The sequence below is a fragment of the Hipposideros armiger genome, unplaced genomic scaffold, assembly GCF_001890085.2.
Source record: "Hipposideros armiger isolate ML-2016 unplaced genomic scaffold, ASM189008v1 scaffold_552, whole genome shotgun sequence".
NCBI lineage: Eukaryota > Metazoa > Chordata > Mammalia > Chiroptera > Hipposideridae > Hipposideros > Hipposideros armiger.
In genome coordinates, this window is record NW_017731902.1 from 1,095,353 (window position 1) to 1,112,950 (window position 17,598).

The 17,598-nt window shown below is 40.7% G+C and overlaps 2 protein-coding genes across 2 annotated transcripts in view; both read left to right on the forward strand.

The window, feature by feature from the left end:
- The window catches only part of NAAA (N-acylethanolamine acid amidase), a 21,494-nt gene extending 6,806 nt beyond the window's left edge, over positions 1-14,688 (forward strand). The window contains exons 3-9 of the mRNA XM_019623489.1: positions 3,672-3,748; positions 5,648-5,820; positions 6,446-6,508; positions 7,252-7,318; positions 7,703-7,731; positions 10,190-10,267; positions 13,955-14,688. Of these exons, the coding sequence (XP_019479034.1) occupies positions 3,672-3,748; positions 5,648-5,820; positions 6,446-6,508; positions 7,252-7,318; positions 7,703-7,731; positions 10,190-10,265 (485 nt within the window). The 3' untranslated portion in view covers positions 10,266-10,267; positions 13,955-14,688. The remainder of the gene's footprint in view (positions 1-3,671; positions 3,749-5,647; positions 5,821-6,445; positions 6,509-7,251; positions 7,319-7,702; positions 7,732-10,189; positions 10,268-13,954) is intronic.
- Positions 14,689-15,939: 1,251 nt separating this feature from the next.
- The window catches only part of PPEF2 (protein phosphatase with EF-hand domain 2), a 37,781-nt gene continuing 36,122 nt past the window's right edge, over positions 15,940-17,598 (forward strand). Inside the window, exon 1 of the mRNA XM_019623491.1 lies at positions 15,940-16,618. The gene's annotated coding sequence lies outside the window, so the exon portion shown is untranslated. The remainder of the gene's footprint in view (positions 16,619-17,598) is intronic.

The window sequence follows — 17,598 nt, forward strand, 5'->3', positions numbered from 1 at the left end:
AGACACTCTCTCGACTAATGGGTCAGAGGCTAATGCAGAGGGGGTGGTCTAAGAATCGGCTGTAAGGCGACAAGGCAGGACTGATATTATTCATCCCATTCATTATTCAGAGGAGGAAACTGAGGCTATGAGAGGAAATGACAGCTAGTAGATGGGAGAGGTGGTTCTCAAATTGATCTCCTGAGTCCTGGCCCAACTGCTCTGTTTGTTATACAACCTCACTGCGATCCCCAAATCTCAGGGGACATCATTCAGTTCCACAATATGTGGGAAACCCAGAGATGAACAAACTCTTGTCTCTGTCCTCAGGAACTTATTGCTGAGTGAAGGAGAAGTGTTGGTTATCAGATGAACCCCTGCTTGACTTCATGTTGTTTCCCTTGGTTAGGTTTATTCTTATCTTTTTATATAAATAAGGCTTTGCCAGAAAGATGCTGGTTGAGTATATCTCGAGGTGCATAGTAGTTCTTGATCCTATTGTATTTCTTCAACATTTTCTCAAATGTCAGCTATGAGTGAGACTGGCTCTCAACCAATGGTACTCAAGTAACACCATGATGGTTACTAAGGCTTTACACAGGGTGTCTGTGCATTTGTTAAAAAGACGGACTTTGTTTCTGCTATTTTGCGACACAAATTGTTCAACAAACTGATGAGTAGAACCTAAGGGATGAGCAGTTTAAAAATAACTGAGTTATTCTGTAACATACACATTTAACTGTGAAAACTGCTTTTTAAAAACTTTTTAAAAACCTTATTTTAATGAAAACCAGTTATATTTTAGTCTGCAGAAATTGAGTTAAAACGCCTGACCAGCGCGGTAACATCTCTTGGTTAATGGAGATAAGATATTTAATTAAGTTTCTGGGCATTAGGGAGCGTGCCAACAGTACTTCTAACTGCCCTGGGAAAGGAAAGGATAAGATATGAGGACTAACTAATGGCATAGCGTATGGGGAAGCTTAATTAACTACCTGGCAGTTAAGGTCTCAGACTCCAGACAGCTAGCCTTGGTTTATATCTTGGTGCTGTAGCTTGCTTATGGGTGCTTAATCTGCCTATGCTTCAGTTTCCTCATTTGGAAAGCAGGGATGATAATCGCTGCTATGAGAATGGAAAGAGTTCATGTATGTGACGTGCTCAGAGCAGTGCCTGGTACAAAGTAAGGGCTAGCAAAGCATTTGTTGTTATTGTCACATCTCTAGGCTTGACCTCCTCTGAGCCCCAGATTGGAGTACTAGCTGCCTCTCAGCATCTCCACGTTGGTGTCTACTAAGTACCTCAAATTTAACGAGCTTAAGCATATCTTGTGCCTTTCTCTTTTTCCCCTTTCTTGCCCTCTTCTTACTCTGCTTCCACCCAAATCTGTTCTTTTCTTGGTTTTCCATGTCTCAGGAAATGGTACTTCTACTCAACTGATTGTACCAAGAGGATCCTTTGGCTTCTCGTTTCCTGAGTCTTGTCAGCTCTACTGCCAAAACCAGACTGGCCCTGTCCATTCTGTCTGCCTCCACTGGTAGGCTAGCTGCCATCACACCTGCACTGCGGCAGCTGCTGTCCATCTGGTCTCCCTGCCGCTCACCCGCGTACAATTCTTTCTGTACCCAGCAGCTAGCATGACCAGGTTGTTTCACTGTTTACAATCTACAGTGATTTCCCATTTCGCTATAACACATCCACATTCCTGACTGTGACCTCAAAACTCTATAGGATCACCTCCTATACCTCATTTCGTCCCTGTCTCCTTCTCCCTCGCTCCGCCTGCCCCTCACCAGCATTCTTTCTCTTTCTGACATCTGCCATGCTCGTGCCTGCCTTGGGTCTCTGACACCCATGCCTTCTGTCTGGAATGTTCTCCCCGTCTTAGCTCAAATGTCCACAACTCAGAGGGGCTATCCTTATGTTCCTCTAGAAAGGAACCTTCCCTTATCGCTCATGATTTCATATTCGGTCTTATTTTCTTTATTATAGTTATCCAAATCTCGTTTGTGTAATGGTACTGTCAACGGAGCACAAAGAGTCAGGAGGCTTCGCTAGAAAAAAGTGGCAAATATTTATTCAAGGGTCTTAGGGTTTGCAAACCAGATACACAACTAGGTAATACCCAGACTGTTCCAAAGAAAAAAGAAAAGCTGAGTTCTTGTAGTAAAAAGTATGTTCTTGAGAAGAATTAGTCCTGCATTCTCAGCCTCTGGATTGGTCTGAGCTGGAGATCTTCCAGATGTCAGGGGCCGAGATAATGGATGTCAGGCTGTCAGGACTGTAAGATGGTTATGTATGAGTGTAGAATAGATCTATATCTATATCTATATATCTATATCATCTATATCTATATCTATATCTATATCTATATCTATATCTATATCTATATCTATATCTATATCTATCTCCAGGCATTGATACACTATGGAAAAGTTCAAAACTGTAAGTTCCCAGGCTAGTTAAAGCAAGAATAGAATAGTTTCTTCATGCCTCAGCCTACCTGGTTTTAGTAATCTAGCGGGTTGACTATAGCGACTCCATTTTATTTCTTCACTCTTTCCTCAGCACACTAGTCTCTTCTGTTCACTGTTAAATTCCAAGGGTCTGGACCAAGTCAGTCTACAGCACTGTTTCGTGAAAAGGCTGTGTGAGCGAAGTAGCCCCCAAATGAGCTAAGAGGCCAGAGAATGAAACAGACAAGTCCAGCTTGTCGATTTAAAGAGTTTTAATAGGGAACTTACAGAAACTCAGTCCTGGGGCTCAGTGGCACCAAATGGATCCCCACACTGTTTGCCCCCCACCCCAGACCACCTGTTTTATACCCCCTAATAAATGGACCTACATACTCCAAAAGGAATGTGGGGGTAATCGAGGGAAACAAAAGGACCAGATATTGGGGGCTCTTGAGCAAGATAAAAATAGACATTGAGGGTGCCTACATATTCCAGAGTCCACCCAGGGAAAAGAGGAGGGGGTCAAGGGCTCAGGTTTTAAAATGGAGTCAGCTTTTCAAGATGGAGTCAGCTCTGTCTGCACAGGCACATAGTAGATGCTCAGTGCTTATTTCTTGAATGAAAATTATTCTTTGGAAAAAAATCCCCTGCAGAGATTTTTTTAAAGAAGTTAAAAGGTGATTTTGGAGAATGATTGAAAATTTGTATTTTTTAAAAAATGTGAGCTCAAATCAAACTTAAAGTTCTGAAAGATACACATTTGCTACAGTTTTTCTAATAGTTATTGAGCCACTTCTCCTGATAGTTACATAATTTTATTTTGCCTGGGGTAATTAATAGAATGATTTCCTTTAATATAATTATCATTGTTTCCAGACACCAAAGATTCTATGCATATGTGTGATACATACATACACACACACATATACACACACACACACACACACACACACACACACACACATACACACCACATACACAGAACACAGACTCTTTGGTGCCTGGAAACAATGCTATATGTATATAAATAACGTACATATGTCATATTTTAATGGTTGCCATGAAATTTGGGCTTCATCTTTGAAAAAGATGCTAGTAAAATCACCCTTTATCAACCAACCTTTCTTCCCCATCAGCCTGTATTACGAGAAAGAAACAAGATTTAAGGCATTTTAAAGAGTGGCACTTGGGCAGCAATTTGTGTATATACTCATTGTTCCTTCCTCAACTCGGCAGATAAAGGCTGGTGGTGGGAGAATGCGATTGCAGCCTTTTTTCAGAGACACTCGCTAGTCAGCTGGCTTATCCGCACTGTGAGTATATTGACTACTAAGCCCATCTCACCCTAACTTCATCTTCTAAACCGTGTTCATGCTAATGATGCTCTGTGTCATTTAACAATGTCGTTTTACTGTAAGAAGCTCCTGAAAAACATAAGCATCTAAAGGTTTGAAAAATGCATATCAACTTTTTTGATAATAAGTATCAAAAATAAAGCTGGACACTATTTAAAGTGGTAAGCACAGATTTTAATGAGTAGTATAATATTGCAATAGGGAAAAGTATCCATTTGGGGCTATTATGAATAAGCTGCTATAGAAATTCTTGTACAAGTCTTTTTGTAAACATATGTATCCATTCCATTTCTGTGGGGGTTAGTATGAGTGGAGTTGCTGGGTCATAAGGTAGATGTATAATTGAGGTATATAAATAACTGCCATACAGTTCATTTATTTAAAGGCTACATCTTACTGCTTTTTAGTATACTCAGAGTTGTACAACTATCACTACAGTCAATTTTAGAACATCTTCATTCTGCTAAAAAGAAACCCTATACCCACTAGCAGTCACTATCTATTTCCTCCATTTCCTGAGATAAACAGATCAAGTGCATGTCTCACCCTGGCGTTGCTGCTTGGGTGAAATAAGTCAGCACTGCCTTCAGGATTTCTTACTGATGTTCTTTTGCTTTTTTTACTCATGCAATTCTGTTCGAGGCAACAAATTCTTTTGCAGTAGGTGGGGGATGGTATAGATGAGAATAAGAAAAATGTTTCATCATTCCTGTTGCCTCACTTTATAATTTTGCTGCGTTCAGAACAAACTAACTCAAGTCTAAATACTAACAACAATATGTATAAGGCGGGGAAAAGTCCACATGGTCCTGCTGTTGGTTGGTGGTTTATGGTGCTGAATGGTGACCCCTTTACAGACAGTAACATCTTGACTTGTTCTTTGTTTGACCTTGTGCCCACCTTACCCTTGACACTGTGCCTTGGTAGTATTCAGGAGGGGTGAGCAGAAAATGTACTTCTTTCACAAAGTGGTAGAAGAGTGATTGTAAAGGTGCAGGTGGGAAGAGCAGGCCCTGTACTGCAGGGTGTTTTTGAGCAGATCAGCTTGAGGAAGAAACACATTTGGAAGCAGAGGATTTTGAAAGTGACCCCTACCTATCCATGCCACAGACCTCTGGCAGTTTTCATGAACCCCCAGGGCAACTGGACACCAGTTAAGCTCACTGCTCTAATGTAGCACGCTCTCTTTCATCTCCAAGCCTTTGGCAAACTGTTCTGTCAAGCTAGAACTCTCGTCCCCAACCCCGAAACCACCACTTTCACCAGTCTACCTTCTGTTTGACTCTTTGGCCTCAGCTCATGCAGGACCTCCCTGAGATGTCTCCTTCATGCGCTGGTGAAGGTGGGTCTCCTGCTATAACTTCCATGGCGTCTTCTCCTATGTTGACACTGATTACACTGTGTCACCATTGTCTGTTGACTTTCCTGTCATCCTTAGAAGTTTGGGGAGAACAAGGCTGGATCGGTCATATTCACAGCTCTGTCCCCACACTAGCCCAGTGCCTAGCACCCAGTAGGTACTCAAGAACTATCTGTGCGAAGAACAAATGAATGAGGAAACGTGGGAGTCCTTTGCAAGGAGGACCTGCCATGAGAATACACAGCCCTTATGTGGTGAGCTGGGCCTGGAACTTGTCCACAAGTTTTTGTGCGAAAAATCCTGCTACTATTGGCTCTCCACTGAGGTTTCTTCCATTTTAGGAGCCTCAAGGACAAGAGGTTGAGGTCAGAGCAGTTCAAGATCCTAGCCATGGTTTAAGATATCCCGAGCATGTACTTTGGACGATTTGTCCATCCGTTGGTGTGGATAGCTGCCGTGCTAGGATGATGCTAATGCAGGGTTGTCTTTCTGTTCAGACCCTGAGTGAATCAGAAAACTTTGAAGCAGCTGTTGTCAAACTGGCCAAGACGCCTCTTATTGCTGATGTGTATTATATTGTCGGTGGCGTGTCTCCCCGGGAGGGAGTGGTCATCACGAGGAACAGAGGTGGTCCGGCGGACATTTGGCCTCTGGATCCTTTAAATGGAGCGTGAGTAGAATTAAAGATGGGTCAATTTTGTATCAATAATCTTTTTTAATTGATAACACTGGAGGTTTTTTTAAAAAATATTTTATTGGGGAACTGGGGGAGGGGAACAGCGTTGGGGAATCGGAGAAGGGGAACAGACAAGTTGCTGTCCTTTTGTTCATCAGTCTAGTTGTGGAGGACATCGCTTCACTGGCCCATGTTGGTATTGTGATCATTGCACTCTTCCTGGGTGAGGCAGATCGTTCGCCGGCCATTGGACGGCTGTTCACGGAGGCTCACGGCAGCTCGAGCAGGCTGTGGGCCGCTCACACTGGCTGCCAGCCACACATGGTAGCTCACAACAGCCCACTGCAGCCCCACTGCAGCCTACGCCGTCGCTGGCCACTCACGGCAGCCCTGCTCCAGGTCAAGCTGTTGTTCACCATCTTAGCTGTAGAGGGCGCAGCATCACTGGCCCATGTGGGATCCGAACTGGTGGCCCTGCTGCTCAGAGCTCCTGCCCCCAAGCCAACTCTTAACCAATTGAGCCACTTGGCCGGCCCGATATTTTTTATGTTTGTATATTTCTGCTGCAGCTATGTCCCCAGTGACATTGGATAAAATGAGATGATGTGCTCTGTTGTAGGTGGTTCCGAGTTGAGACAAATTATGACCACTGGAAGCCAGTGCCTGAGGAAGATGACAGAAGGTAAGCCTGTATATACTTTCCTGTTTGCAGTGTTTTCCTGTGGGCAGGGGAACGTGCCCCTCCTATTAGGAACTGGAGAGGACTCCAAGTGCTAGCCCCGCCCAGAAAATATACCTGGGCCCCCTTGCCAGTGCTTAGGCCAGGATGGGAGGGTGTAGTATGTGGTGGGGAGCTTTGGAGGAGAGGATTTTGGCAGTTGGGTGGGTGTTGGGAGGGTAAGGTTGGCCCTGGCTTCAGGGTCAAGAACCCTGGATTCCACCACCAGCTCGTGCTAAGGACTCACTGGGTGGCCTCTTGGGCTTCTGTTCATCCAACTATAAAAGGAAAGGATAGAGCAAGGTTCATGGTTTTTATGTAAGACTGTTTTGGAGGGAAACATTTCCCATACTTAAAGAAATAAATGAAACAGTTGGGGGCTTTCATTGTCCCTTCTAATTTTGAAACTTCTAGAACTAAGTCAGTGCATCCCGAAACAGCAGATGTTTCCCCCTTACTTTACTGCCCCACATGTTTGGTGGTAACTGTTCAATTCTGCAGTGACACATTTTCACCCACTTGGCTTCCTTGAGTAGTTGGAGGTCAATGGACCTGGGACTAAGGAGGAAACGTGCTTGGGGGACAGAATCTGTTCTGTGGAAAGGTAGACAATGAGGCTAGGCCTTGCATTGAGCCTCCTAGAAGGAGAGCTGGTGGGATTCAGGATTTCCTGAAGTCCCGAGTGACTTTGTCCATCATCCTTACAGAACACCTGCCATCAAAGCCCTTAATGCCACTGGCCAGGCAAACCTCACCCTGGAGACGCTCTTCCAGGTAACTTGTGTTGTGATTTCTAGTTTTTGCCCAGGATGTTTGGTGTCTTTGCTGATAGTAATTAAAAAAAAAAACCTCCTCTGAAATTAAGCAAATGTGGTAGATGAAAATGTTAAAGTAAAAGTTTTACCTGGTTGAAAGGATTTTTTTTTAAAAGACAAATGACATTTTCTGAATGTTTTTCTATATAGGTTAAAGTGCCCACCTTCACCTAAGTTTTTCTGCATGTTAGAAAAAGGCACGGTTGTAATACATGTTCATTGTTTCAAAGGAGAAAAAGAATTTAAAAATCTGTAACTAAAGTGTGAAGTGGTTTTTATTCTTTCTATAGATATTCTACATGCATTTCTTCTCCGTTTTAATGGTCTTTTTTCCCCTATGCAGGTTTTGTCAGTGTTTCCGGTTTACAACAAGTAAGTGACACCTGCTCACATCTGTTCATATGTCGCCCCAGAACTGGGGACTCGCTCACCCATTCTTTGGCTCAGCAGAGATCTGACGACTCTGTGGGACGGGCTTTCTAGTTGCTGTGGAAACAGCAGTGAACAAAACTGAGTCTCTGCGCTCATGGGATTAGCCTTCTACTGGCCCAGGAGGGGCAGATAAACAGATAAATCAGGTGAGAAGTCCATGAAGAAACACAAATATAAAGAAAAACGAAAGTGACATTTTCATCCTAAATCAGTCTGGCTGGGGACTGCCTTAACTGGTTGGGAGCTCCTTCATTTCACTCTGTGAAAACTAAACTTTAGACACCTCTGGCTTTCCTTTGTCTTGATGGGGAGTTTCTGCTATCCCAAAGATAATTCAGTATCTAAGTTACTGAATTAGTGACTCTTGTAGCCTGTGTCCTTGATAGTGCCATTCTGTGAGCAGTGGCTCTCAGGTCTACAGCCTGGAATTTTACCCACAGATTTTTCTGAAGTGGAGCACGGGAACGTGGCCACCACTGCCACAGGAAACTCTTAGTTAAATTGGAGGGGCAGCCAGCATCAAACTAGAGGAAATTCTGAAGGTTCACTGTCACCATCAGAGCAAGGCCATATAGACCAACAGTTGGCTCTTTATGGTTCTTCGTACCCCTGGAGGCGTTGCCTGATTGCCTTATCCACACCTAAGACTAGCTCATTAGGAGTGCTGACACCTTATTTTGCTTAGTGTGGTAGAGCTTAACTTACTAAAATAAAAGAGGAAGCATCTGCAAATCAACACAGAGCTTTATCTCCATCTTTTCAATAAATTCCCAAACTCAGCATTTCCTATTTACCCATCATTCTCACTTCCGCTTTCTCCAAAGCAGGAATATCAACATGGTGTTCTTCAAGAAATAGCCTAATGCAGATAAAACCTGTAAAGTCATTTTTTATTTCAAATACCCAATTGATTTTTTTTCTTTGAAATGATCCTCTTTTTCACAAACACAGAATAGTGGTTGTCCTGATGGCCTCTAGAACAGGGGTCAGCAAACTGAGGCTTGCGAGCCACATGTGGCTCTTTGGGTATGTACATGTGGCTCTGAGGTAAAATTGAAAATGAAAATAAAACTATCATAGTTTCGTGTATAAAATTTTAAAGGATATTATTCACATAATGGTGATTTCATTTGTTTTATGGTTCTTGAATCATTCTTAAATTGTTGTGAGGGACAGGATTGGCTCTTCCGTCTCAAAAGTTTGCCGACCCCTTCTCTAGAATAATATTTGTATATATGGGTGCTTTGAGATTCCTTAGGTATAACAACATTTTCCAAACTGGCGTTATTCTTTTCACTTTGTACAATAATAGGAATATAACTTCAAAATACCTCTTTGAAAGTTTCTTTAAGTATGGCCTGATAAAAAGATTAATGCTAAAACGCTTATTCCATGAACAATATTCTAACAGCCAAATACAGAAAAACAAATTACCTGGTCAGTCAGTATTTTACCACTCTACCAAGTGAGTAACAAGTGGTACCCAGTGGTGTACTAGTAAACTAGGCCTTTGGGGGAGGGGGGGAGGGGAAGATAAAACAAACAAACAAAAGACCCCCCCCCCCGATTTGTAGCATTTATTGGCTTCCATGGTATAAGTACTCCTATCTAGCCCATTTCAAGTTTACAGTTGGCTCATATTCTTCCTACGTATTTAACAATTAGCTCTCACCAACCTGTAGGAGCCAGCTTTTTCTGTACCATCGACTGTACTACTTCCAACAGGGCACAATTTTGCCCTTTTAATATTCATTCTATAAAGAGGGGTTAAAAACCTATTTTTGTGTACTTATAGATTTTAAAAATAGTTATATAAGTGTCAACGTAAGAAATACCCAAACCTGTTGAGAACTTCAATGAGTTTATTTGAGCCAAACTGACAACAATTGCTGGGAAGCAAAACCTCAACAAATTGAGAAAATGCTCTGGAGAATGGCAGTTTTCCAGCTTATTTTATACATTAGAATCAACAGAGGAGACATAAGAAGGTTTACATGAAATCCACTGGTGGTGGGTTAAGGGGGCAGGAGAAAGCAAAGCCGGAAATCTCTAGGATTGGATAAAAAGTAAAATAGAGAGACACACACGCGCACGTGCCATTTGTGGGGTAGGGCAGAGCAAGGGGTGAGGACCAAGGTTGGCTCTCAGCGTGGAACTCTGAGGAGGCCGCGAATTTTAAGTTCAAACTTGGCCTCCCACAGTGTTGTCAAAATAGGAAAGAATACTTTGAGTGTGTGGTTGCTTGAATCATAAATTTTAAATCTAACATATGTGGGCCTTTATTTTGACTCTTCTCCTAGGTCCCAAGTGTTAGGGAAGGGCTTGGTGGGTTTTTATCCCCTCTTTGGAATGTTAGGGAAAATCATGTGTATATAAAAATTCCTCTCATTATTTTCAGCTACACAGTTTATACCACGGTAATGAGTGCTGCCAACCCAGACAAGTACATGACGAGGATCAGAAACCTGGGTTAAAAGTAAGTCAGCGGAAGAGTGCTATGAATTCACCTGTGCTGTGAAAGGATTTGCTAGTTGATTTGTGGGCATGTGTGTGCTGGTTTCTCACAGAAGATGGTAACATCCTTAACATTTATACACACAGACTATTTTCAGACAGGCATGTGGCGTATGATTGTTGGTTGTGTCAGGACAATGTTACTATTAGGTATTGACTTTGAATTGTTTGTGTGAGAGCTAATCTTCTGGTGCAGTTTGCCCCTCATTGAAACCTGCTCTCAGGGCAAGGTGTTGTCTCGTCACTTACATAGAGAGGGAAATACCTGGTAGCACTTATGTGTCCCCAGAGTAGTAGTGAGGCAGGCCCAGTACCTTTGCAACACGAGAAGACAGACACCGAAGGCAAAGAACACTTACAGAATTTATTTAAGCATGAGGGAGCCCACAGATGAGAGGAAGGACCTGAGGAAAAAGCAGGAGTCCTTTCTGCTGTCCCTGAAATCTAGGCAGTCACCTACTGATAGGACACCTTGCAAGGGTTTTCTGGAGTTTGTGAACCTGGCCTGATGTTTTGGTCATTCACTTATCACGGGAATGTTAAAAATCAGTGTTTGAATTAAGTGCATTTATTTTTTTTTCTTCCCTTACAGATGGGTTTTTAAATGAAATTCTTGAAGAGCTGTGCTTTGAAAAATAAAGTGAAAGGATTGTATTATTTTATGAACAATACAGGCTCCTTCCTCATTAAACTTTTCTACCTTGTGAGGTGGGGGGCAGGAGGATCAAACCCTTTGGAGCTTGCTTTGGTAAAGCGGGTAACAGGCATCTAGCCTTCGCTTCTCTCCATGGCCTGCCTTGTCCACCTCTAAGCTTTGGCTAGCCTGGCTTGAACAACTCAGAGATAATTGGTCTCAGAGGTCAAACCATATCCCAGCTTCTCACCATAACATAGCTATGTTGTCATACCTCAACTTACAAAGACTTGAGCTCTTTGTTTATTATGAAGTCTTTCTGGAAGAGTCTGAGCAAAAAGATTCTTCTAAAAGAAATGGACAGCTCTTGTTTAAATACAGCCTGTTTGAATGTTTGTTAATCTAACCTTTGATCATGTATTTCCATGTGATAGGATTCTCATTTTTTATAACATTTCTAATGCTTAAAGAAAACCTGATATACCCCCTTTTTCCAAATAGCTACTTTCTTACTGCTTTTTGAAAGCAATATAAAACCAAATTATTTCTGATGGTCACTTATCATTGGTTAACAAAATGTTGACAAAGATGTTGGCGAGGAAAAATTTTTAAAAATTTTCCAAGTTTAGTGCTGTGTTCTCCCTATATTCTTACCCTTGATGTCGTGTCCCCAGCTAAACAGCTGTCCCCAGGTAGCAGCTCTCATAGATGTTCTATAAGCATCAGGATTCAAAGGAGTACACAGCTGCTTTATAAAATTTGATTGTTTTCCTCATATGTATGTGAAAGAAACTGATGATGAAGTCAGAAAAGGGTAAAGTCTTGAGAAAAGGAGTTGGTTGGATGTCCTTGTTTAGTGCACCAGCAGAACGAAGGAAAAGGGAATGTCTAGGGGTAAACGTTGGCCAAGCACCCATCTCCGCCCAACTCTCTAGTGGCCCAGAATACTCATGTTCTTGGACAGTGTTGGGTCAACATTGTGAAATTTCCGCCATCCAATGCCCCTTGTAAAATCGAATCTCAAGTGTAGTTTACTCTCACCAAACATGTTCGATTGAGACTAGAAATTTCTACTCATTAGTCACATTTCATTCTTGTTTTCTTGAAAATATACTATGATTTTTGTATGGAAGTTGGAGGGATACCCTAATTTTTACCAGATGAAGTGCAGCTCTTGAGAGCTTTTAAGCAGGACAGTCATTTAAGTATAATCTAAATCTCTGGTGGTTTTTAAGACCTTTGTTTTTTGTGCCATGTGGTTTCACTGTGATGTGTCTAGATGTTGATTTTTTTTATTTTTATTTAGCCTTCTTGGGATTTGTTGTGTTCTCCAAATTTCAAATTTATTTTTTTAAACTCAGTTTTGGAAAATGCTCAGTTATCATCTCTCTAAGAGTTGCTCTCCTACGTTCTCTAGCGTCTTCTCCTGAACTCCAAATTGTGTGTGACACCTTCTCTATCCTCTGTGTCTCTTATGCCCTCTGGAATTTGGGGGGAAAAAAGTGAGAGGAGTGGATTTCTCTCTCAGTGATGTATTCCAGGTAACTTTTAAAAGATTTGTTTTCCTGTAAATTATTTCTGAACAGATGTTCAGAGCTGTTCAATGGATTTATTGAGTTTTTAATATCATGGATAATATTTTTATTTTAGATGGACCTGTTCAATAGTACTTTTTCAAACCTGCCAGGATCTTTTTTTTTTTTTTGATAGCATCTTGTTTCTTGTTTTGACATCTTCTGTTAAGCTTCTTACCCCATACTTACATTTTCTTCTAAATTCCATCATGAAGTCCTCAGGTGTCCGATTTTGCTGTTGTTGTTTTTTTTTGCTGACTCACCATTATGGAGGCTTGCATGGTGTTTTGTAATTTTGGATTGTGAACGCATGTTCTTCTGGAAAGCCTAAAGTTCTGGTTGGTGGTACCCCCCCCCCCCGAGAGGATGTGTGTTTGTTAATTTCTCAGCTTGTGGTTTCTTAGAAAACTCAGGTAGTATAAATGAAAGCCTCAATTTATATTGTATGAGGGCAGACCTATGGTTACAAATTCACAGAGAAGAGCCCTACCCCCTGCACAGTCTGAGGCATTTTAACTCTTCATCTTGTATGCGCCCAAGTCCTTGTCCCTTTCTCCTCCACTTCCCAAGGCAATTGTCATAGAGCTCAAGGTTCTATGTTACTGGCACCAGCAAATGCCCTTAGAGCCACATGGCTTTAGTGCCAGCTTACCTCTCAGGTTTCCTTTTTATTTCCTACTTTCTCTTTACTCCCTTTTTTTCTCTCTCTGATTTTACTTACTTATAATACTTGCAAACTCAGCTAAGCATTATGTAATTAAGAAAGATGTTGGTTTATCATTACTAAGAGTTATGTAGAAGGAATGTTTTTTCAAGATATTTCTCCCTCCAAAGTACCCAGAAATCAAAGAGCTATATGAGTGATTTTTATTTTTTTAATTTTTATTTATTTATTTATTTTAATTATTTTTTTTAGCTGAGCCATCCTGCCACCTGTTGGCAGCTCAGTGGCAGTTGAGCTTGGGACAGGACTCAAACCACTGTTGCTCTGAGCTCACACTCTTGAGCGAGCTCTTAACCAACTGCGCCACTTGGCCGGCTTTGATTTTTTTTTAAAGTTCATTCTGTGTATGGTTTGGAGAGTGCATTGGAGGGGCCCGATAATTGAAAAGTGAAAACCAGTTTGAATTGCAGGATGTGGAAACAATGTAAATGTCCATTGACACATGAATGGATAAAGAAAATGTGGTACATATATGCAGTGGAATACTATTCAGCTTTGAAAAAGAAGGAAATCCTGTCATATGTGACAACATGGATGAACCCTAAGGATGTTATGCTAAGTGAAGGAATATACTGCATGATTCCACTTATATGAGGTTGATGGGGTTCAGAGCATGCTAGCCAAATTGTGGCATCTTAGCATATTTTGAGTATTTTACACAGAAGTAGGAAGATCACTTTGACCTCCTCTTCCCTTTTCCTTTCTTCCCTGAAACAGGTCATAACACCCTCATGCAAGAGGTGCCCTCCCTAAGCCTGGAGGAAAGGAGCATCCTTACCTCCCAAGACAAAGGGACATTGAGAAGAATCTGAACAAACAGGCCTTGCTAAGTTTCCCCCAGTTTACCACAATTACCTCATACTCCTTAACCTATCATATTCCTCCACCACTGTGCACTCTTCATCAAACCTAGTATAAAATATTCAGGACTAACTGTTTATCTGGGTCTTCATTTCCTTATGAAGGCTCCTGTGTCGATAAAATTTATATTAAATAAACTTGTTTGCTTTTGTCCTGTTAATCTGTCTTTGTCGGTTTAATTTTCAGACCCAGCCAGAGACCCTAAGAGGGTCAAGGAAAACTTTTCCCTCTCCTGAAGGTATCGAAAGTAGTTAGATTCATAGAAACCAGGGGCTAAGGAGAAGTTGCTATTCAACAAGTATCAAGTTTCAGTTATGTGAGATGAGTAAGTTCTAGACATCTGCTGTACAACATAAAGCCTGTAGTTAACAATAATGTATTATACACTGAAAAATTTGTTATGAGGGTAAAGCTCAGTTAAGTGCTTTTATGACAATAAAATTTTTTAAGCCAAAAAAAAAATTATTTAATAAAATAAACTAAGATGGCTTGGCTTGTGGTGGTTGCATAGGAGATGGGGAGAGTTTTTTTTTAATATTCTACTTTTAAAAAGTATACAAGTAATGTATTTCTATTAAAAAAATAAACAGGGGCCGGCCGAGTGGCTCAGTTGGTTAAGAGCTCACTCAAGAGTGCGAGCTCTAAGCAACAGCGGTTCGAGTCCTGGCTGAGCTGCCGCTGAGCTGCCAACAGGTGGCAGGATGGCTCAGCTAAAAATAAAAAGTAAAAAAAATAATAAATAAATGAACAGTACATAGTGTACTGTTGGCAAAGTACATAGGCAAAGTTCCGAGTGACTACTAGGAGTGGGGCCATTCTCCTCACCAGAAGACATCCAGCCCTGCAGGGTCTATCACAGCTGCAACCCCTAGTGAGAATCTGAGCCTCTTTTCATGATAGAGGATATTGATCTACCTTCTTAAAAAAAGACTATGTTTTAGTATTCCGCGGTGTGTATGTATAATAACTTACTTAACCATTCTACTATTTTTGAACTTTTAAGTTGTAGCTAATATTTCATGATTACAAACACTATGATAATGAAAATCCTAACATACATTTTTGTGTGGGTCTGTAGTTTTATGAGATACTTATAAGTGGAATTTCTGTACCAAAGGATTTAACTATTATACATTTGTAATTTAATAAAGTAAATATGTAATTCAATAAATCACAATTAAAAGCTAATCTAGTTTAATTTTTTTTAAAGTAGAACAATTTACATGCCCACCAGTAGTGTATGAAGAGGGCCCTTTTTCTCATATACTCAGTGATAACAGCATTTTATCAGTCTTTTAACTTTTAGTTAGTTTAGGGAAAAAGTGTTAACAGTCAACCATGAACAAAAAGTGAGATGATGTGAAAATATTAATAGCATACAAAAGACAATTCATGACAAAAAGGATTTTAAAGGGCAAAGTGATATTTTATTTTGGCAAGTCACCCTCTACCAAGAAAATGAAACAAACAAAAGCCTTCATGTATTATAATTATATAATTGCCAGTGGCAATTTCATCTGGTTTTAGCTAACGTTTAATTACTTAGCTTCAAAACATATAATGCAAAGATTCAGAAATACAAGGATAAATGCTAAATCTGTACTTATCATATCACTTACCACTTCAAAACATTTTACTTATCACTTAAAAAAAATTCCTTTCCAAGAGAAGCAGATCAGGAGTAAACAGGGGTAAAGAGGATTTGAATAACATAATTAACAAGCTTGACCTACTAAATACATGTAAGTAAACAGAGTCTAAATTTCTTTGCAAATCCCCATGTAATATGTATTTAGCACCTACCAGCACACACATGAGCATCTTAGATGTATTGAAAAAGTAAATTGGGAATAGCGATTAACAACGGTTTAGGTTATATCCTAGGGGAAAAGTGTCCATAATAGGAATAAACAAGAAAGGGCAAGATGTTTCAATCAAGTTTTGCAAACAGAGAAAAGCCATCACCAGGGAAGAATGCCTTCGTCTCTTGTGTGGCTTCAGTGAGGACACCTCACGCTGCATCTCTGGGGCTCCCAGGCCCCTCTGCCTTGTCAGCATTCTTCTATTTCTGGGTTAAGGAGCTCAGGATTCTCATTTGTGGCTTGAGAAACACAGCCTCCTAATCCAGGAGAGTAAGAAGATTTACAACTCTGGACGTGCAGGAGTGAGCGGTGGAGCAAATGCCTTTAGGAGCTGGGCCTGAATGTGAGGGAAATATCTGACTATGCAGCCTCCCCCAGCAAATCCTCTCCAAGGCCTAATCTGACCGAGGTCAAAGAGAACCCTTCCACTGCCATGAGGCAGGGAACCCTGACTCTTGGCCAGTGCTGTGGATATCATCATTGCCTTTTTGGGGAGAAGGTACACCAGGCTAGGCCTGTACCTCATTTATTGGACTCCAGATCTGGAAGAAATGAGATCAGGCCGGGATCCCTCAGCCAACTCTGAAGACAGGTTGGGTATCACACCCATGTGTTACAGTGATTCCTGCCTTGTGTTCTTTGGTAAAAAATATCTAAGGTAAGAGCTTTCTTTCTAACCCGAAGTATAGAAATGGGTGAGACCATGAGGGAGGCAAACATGTTTTCACACAGGAAATAAATACAGGTTTTGTTTGGGGACAGAGGCCAGAGAAAGCCTCTTGATTATCTCACTGTCTCACCCAAGGAAGGTTTTTGCTGTGCATATTTCAAGGTCTTACAGTCCTGGGGGATGAATCTTTCTTCCATTTTTTGGGTTCACTTAGTGGGCAGATAAACAATAACCTACATTTTAAAATGATAATGTCAGATATGGATGATGCTAAGTCAAATCGTAGAAGTACGTTTGGTGTAGACATGCTAGTTACCTGAGAAGCCAGCTCAGCTGGGTACTCACCAGCAGGAGAAGCAGTTAGTCATTATCAAAAAGTGCTGAGCAGTTCAACAATCTGAGGCTACATCAAGCTAATTCTTCATGTTTGATCTTACGAAGTTTTCACTTTTTCCGTTTTTGCCTTGAGAATTATTTTATTTCTCCTTTCTATTCATTTTTCTTAGTGACTTCTAGAACATTCTTTGTGGTTTGTAGAAGATGTCACTTTCTTCTCTTAAGGCAGCTGAATGTCACTTTCTAATTTATATGAAAAAGTTTTGGAAAATGTAATTTACTGATTCTTAATTATGAAAGTTATAATAGAACCATATAAGTCAAAAATGAAAATTTCTCACCCAACCCCAATCTCCAGAGGTAATTACTATTAACAACTTGGTAAATGCTCGTTGATTATACACTTATTGATTTTTTTTTTATAGATGAGGTCACACTAAGCATATTGTTCCGTAATTCGCTTTTCTTCATGTGATTATATATCTCGAGGATATTTTTGTACTATTACATATAGACTTGTCTTGTTCTTTGTCATGGCTAACCATGACTAAATCATAGTTTTTAATGTACCATGATGTATTTTGTCAATTCTGTACTGATAAATATTTAAGGTGCTGTTTATTTGGGGGGGG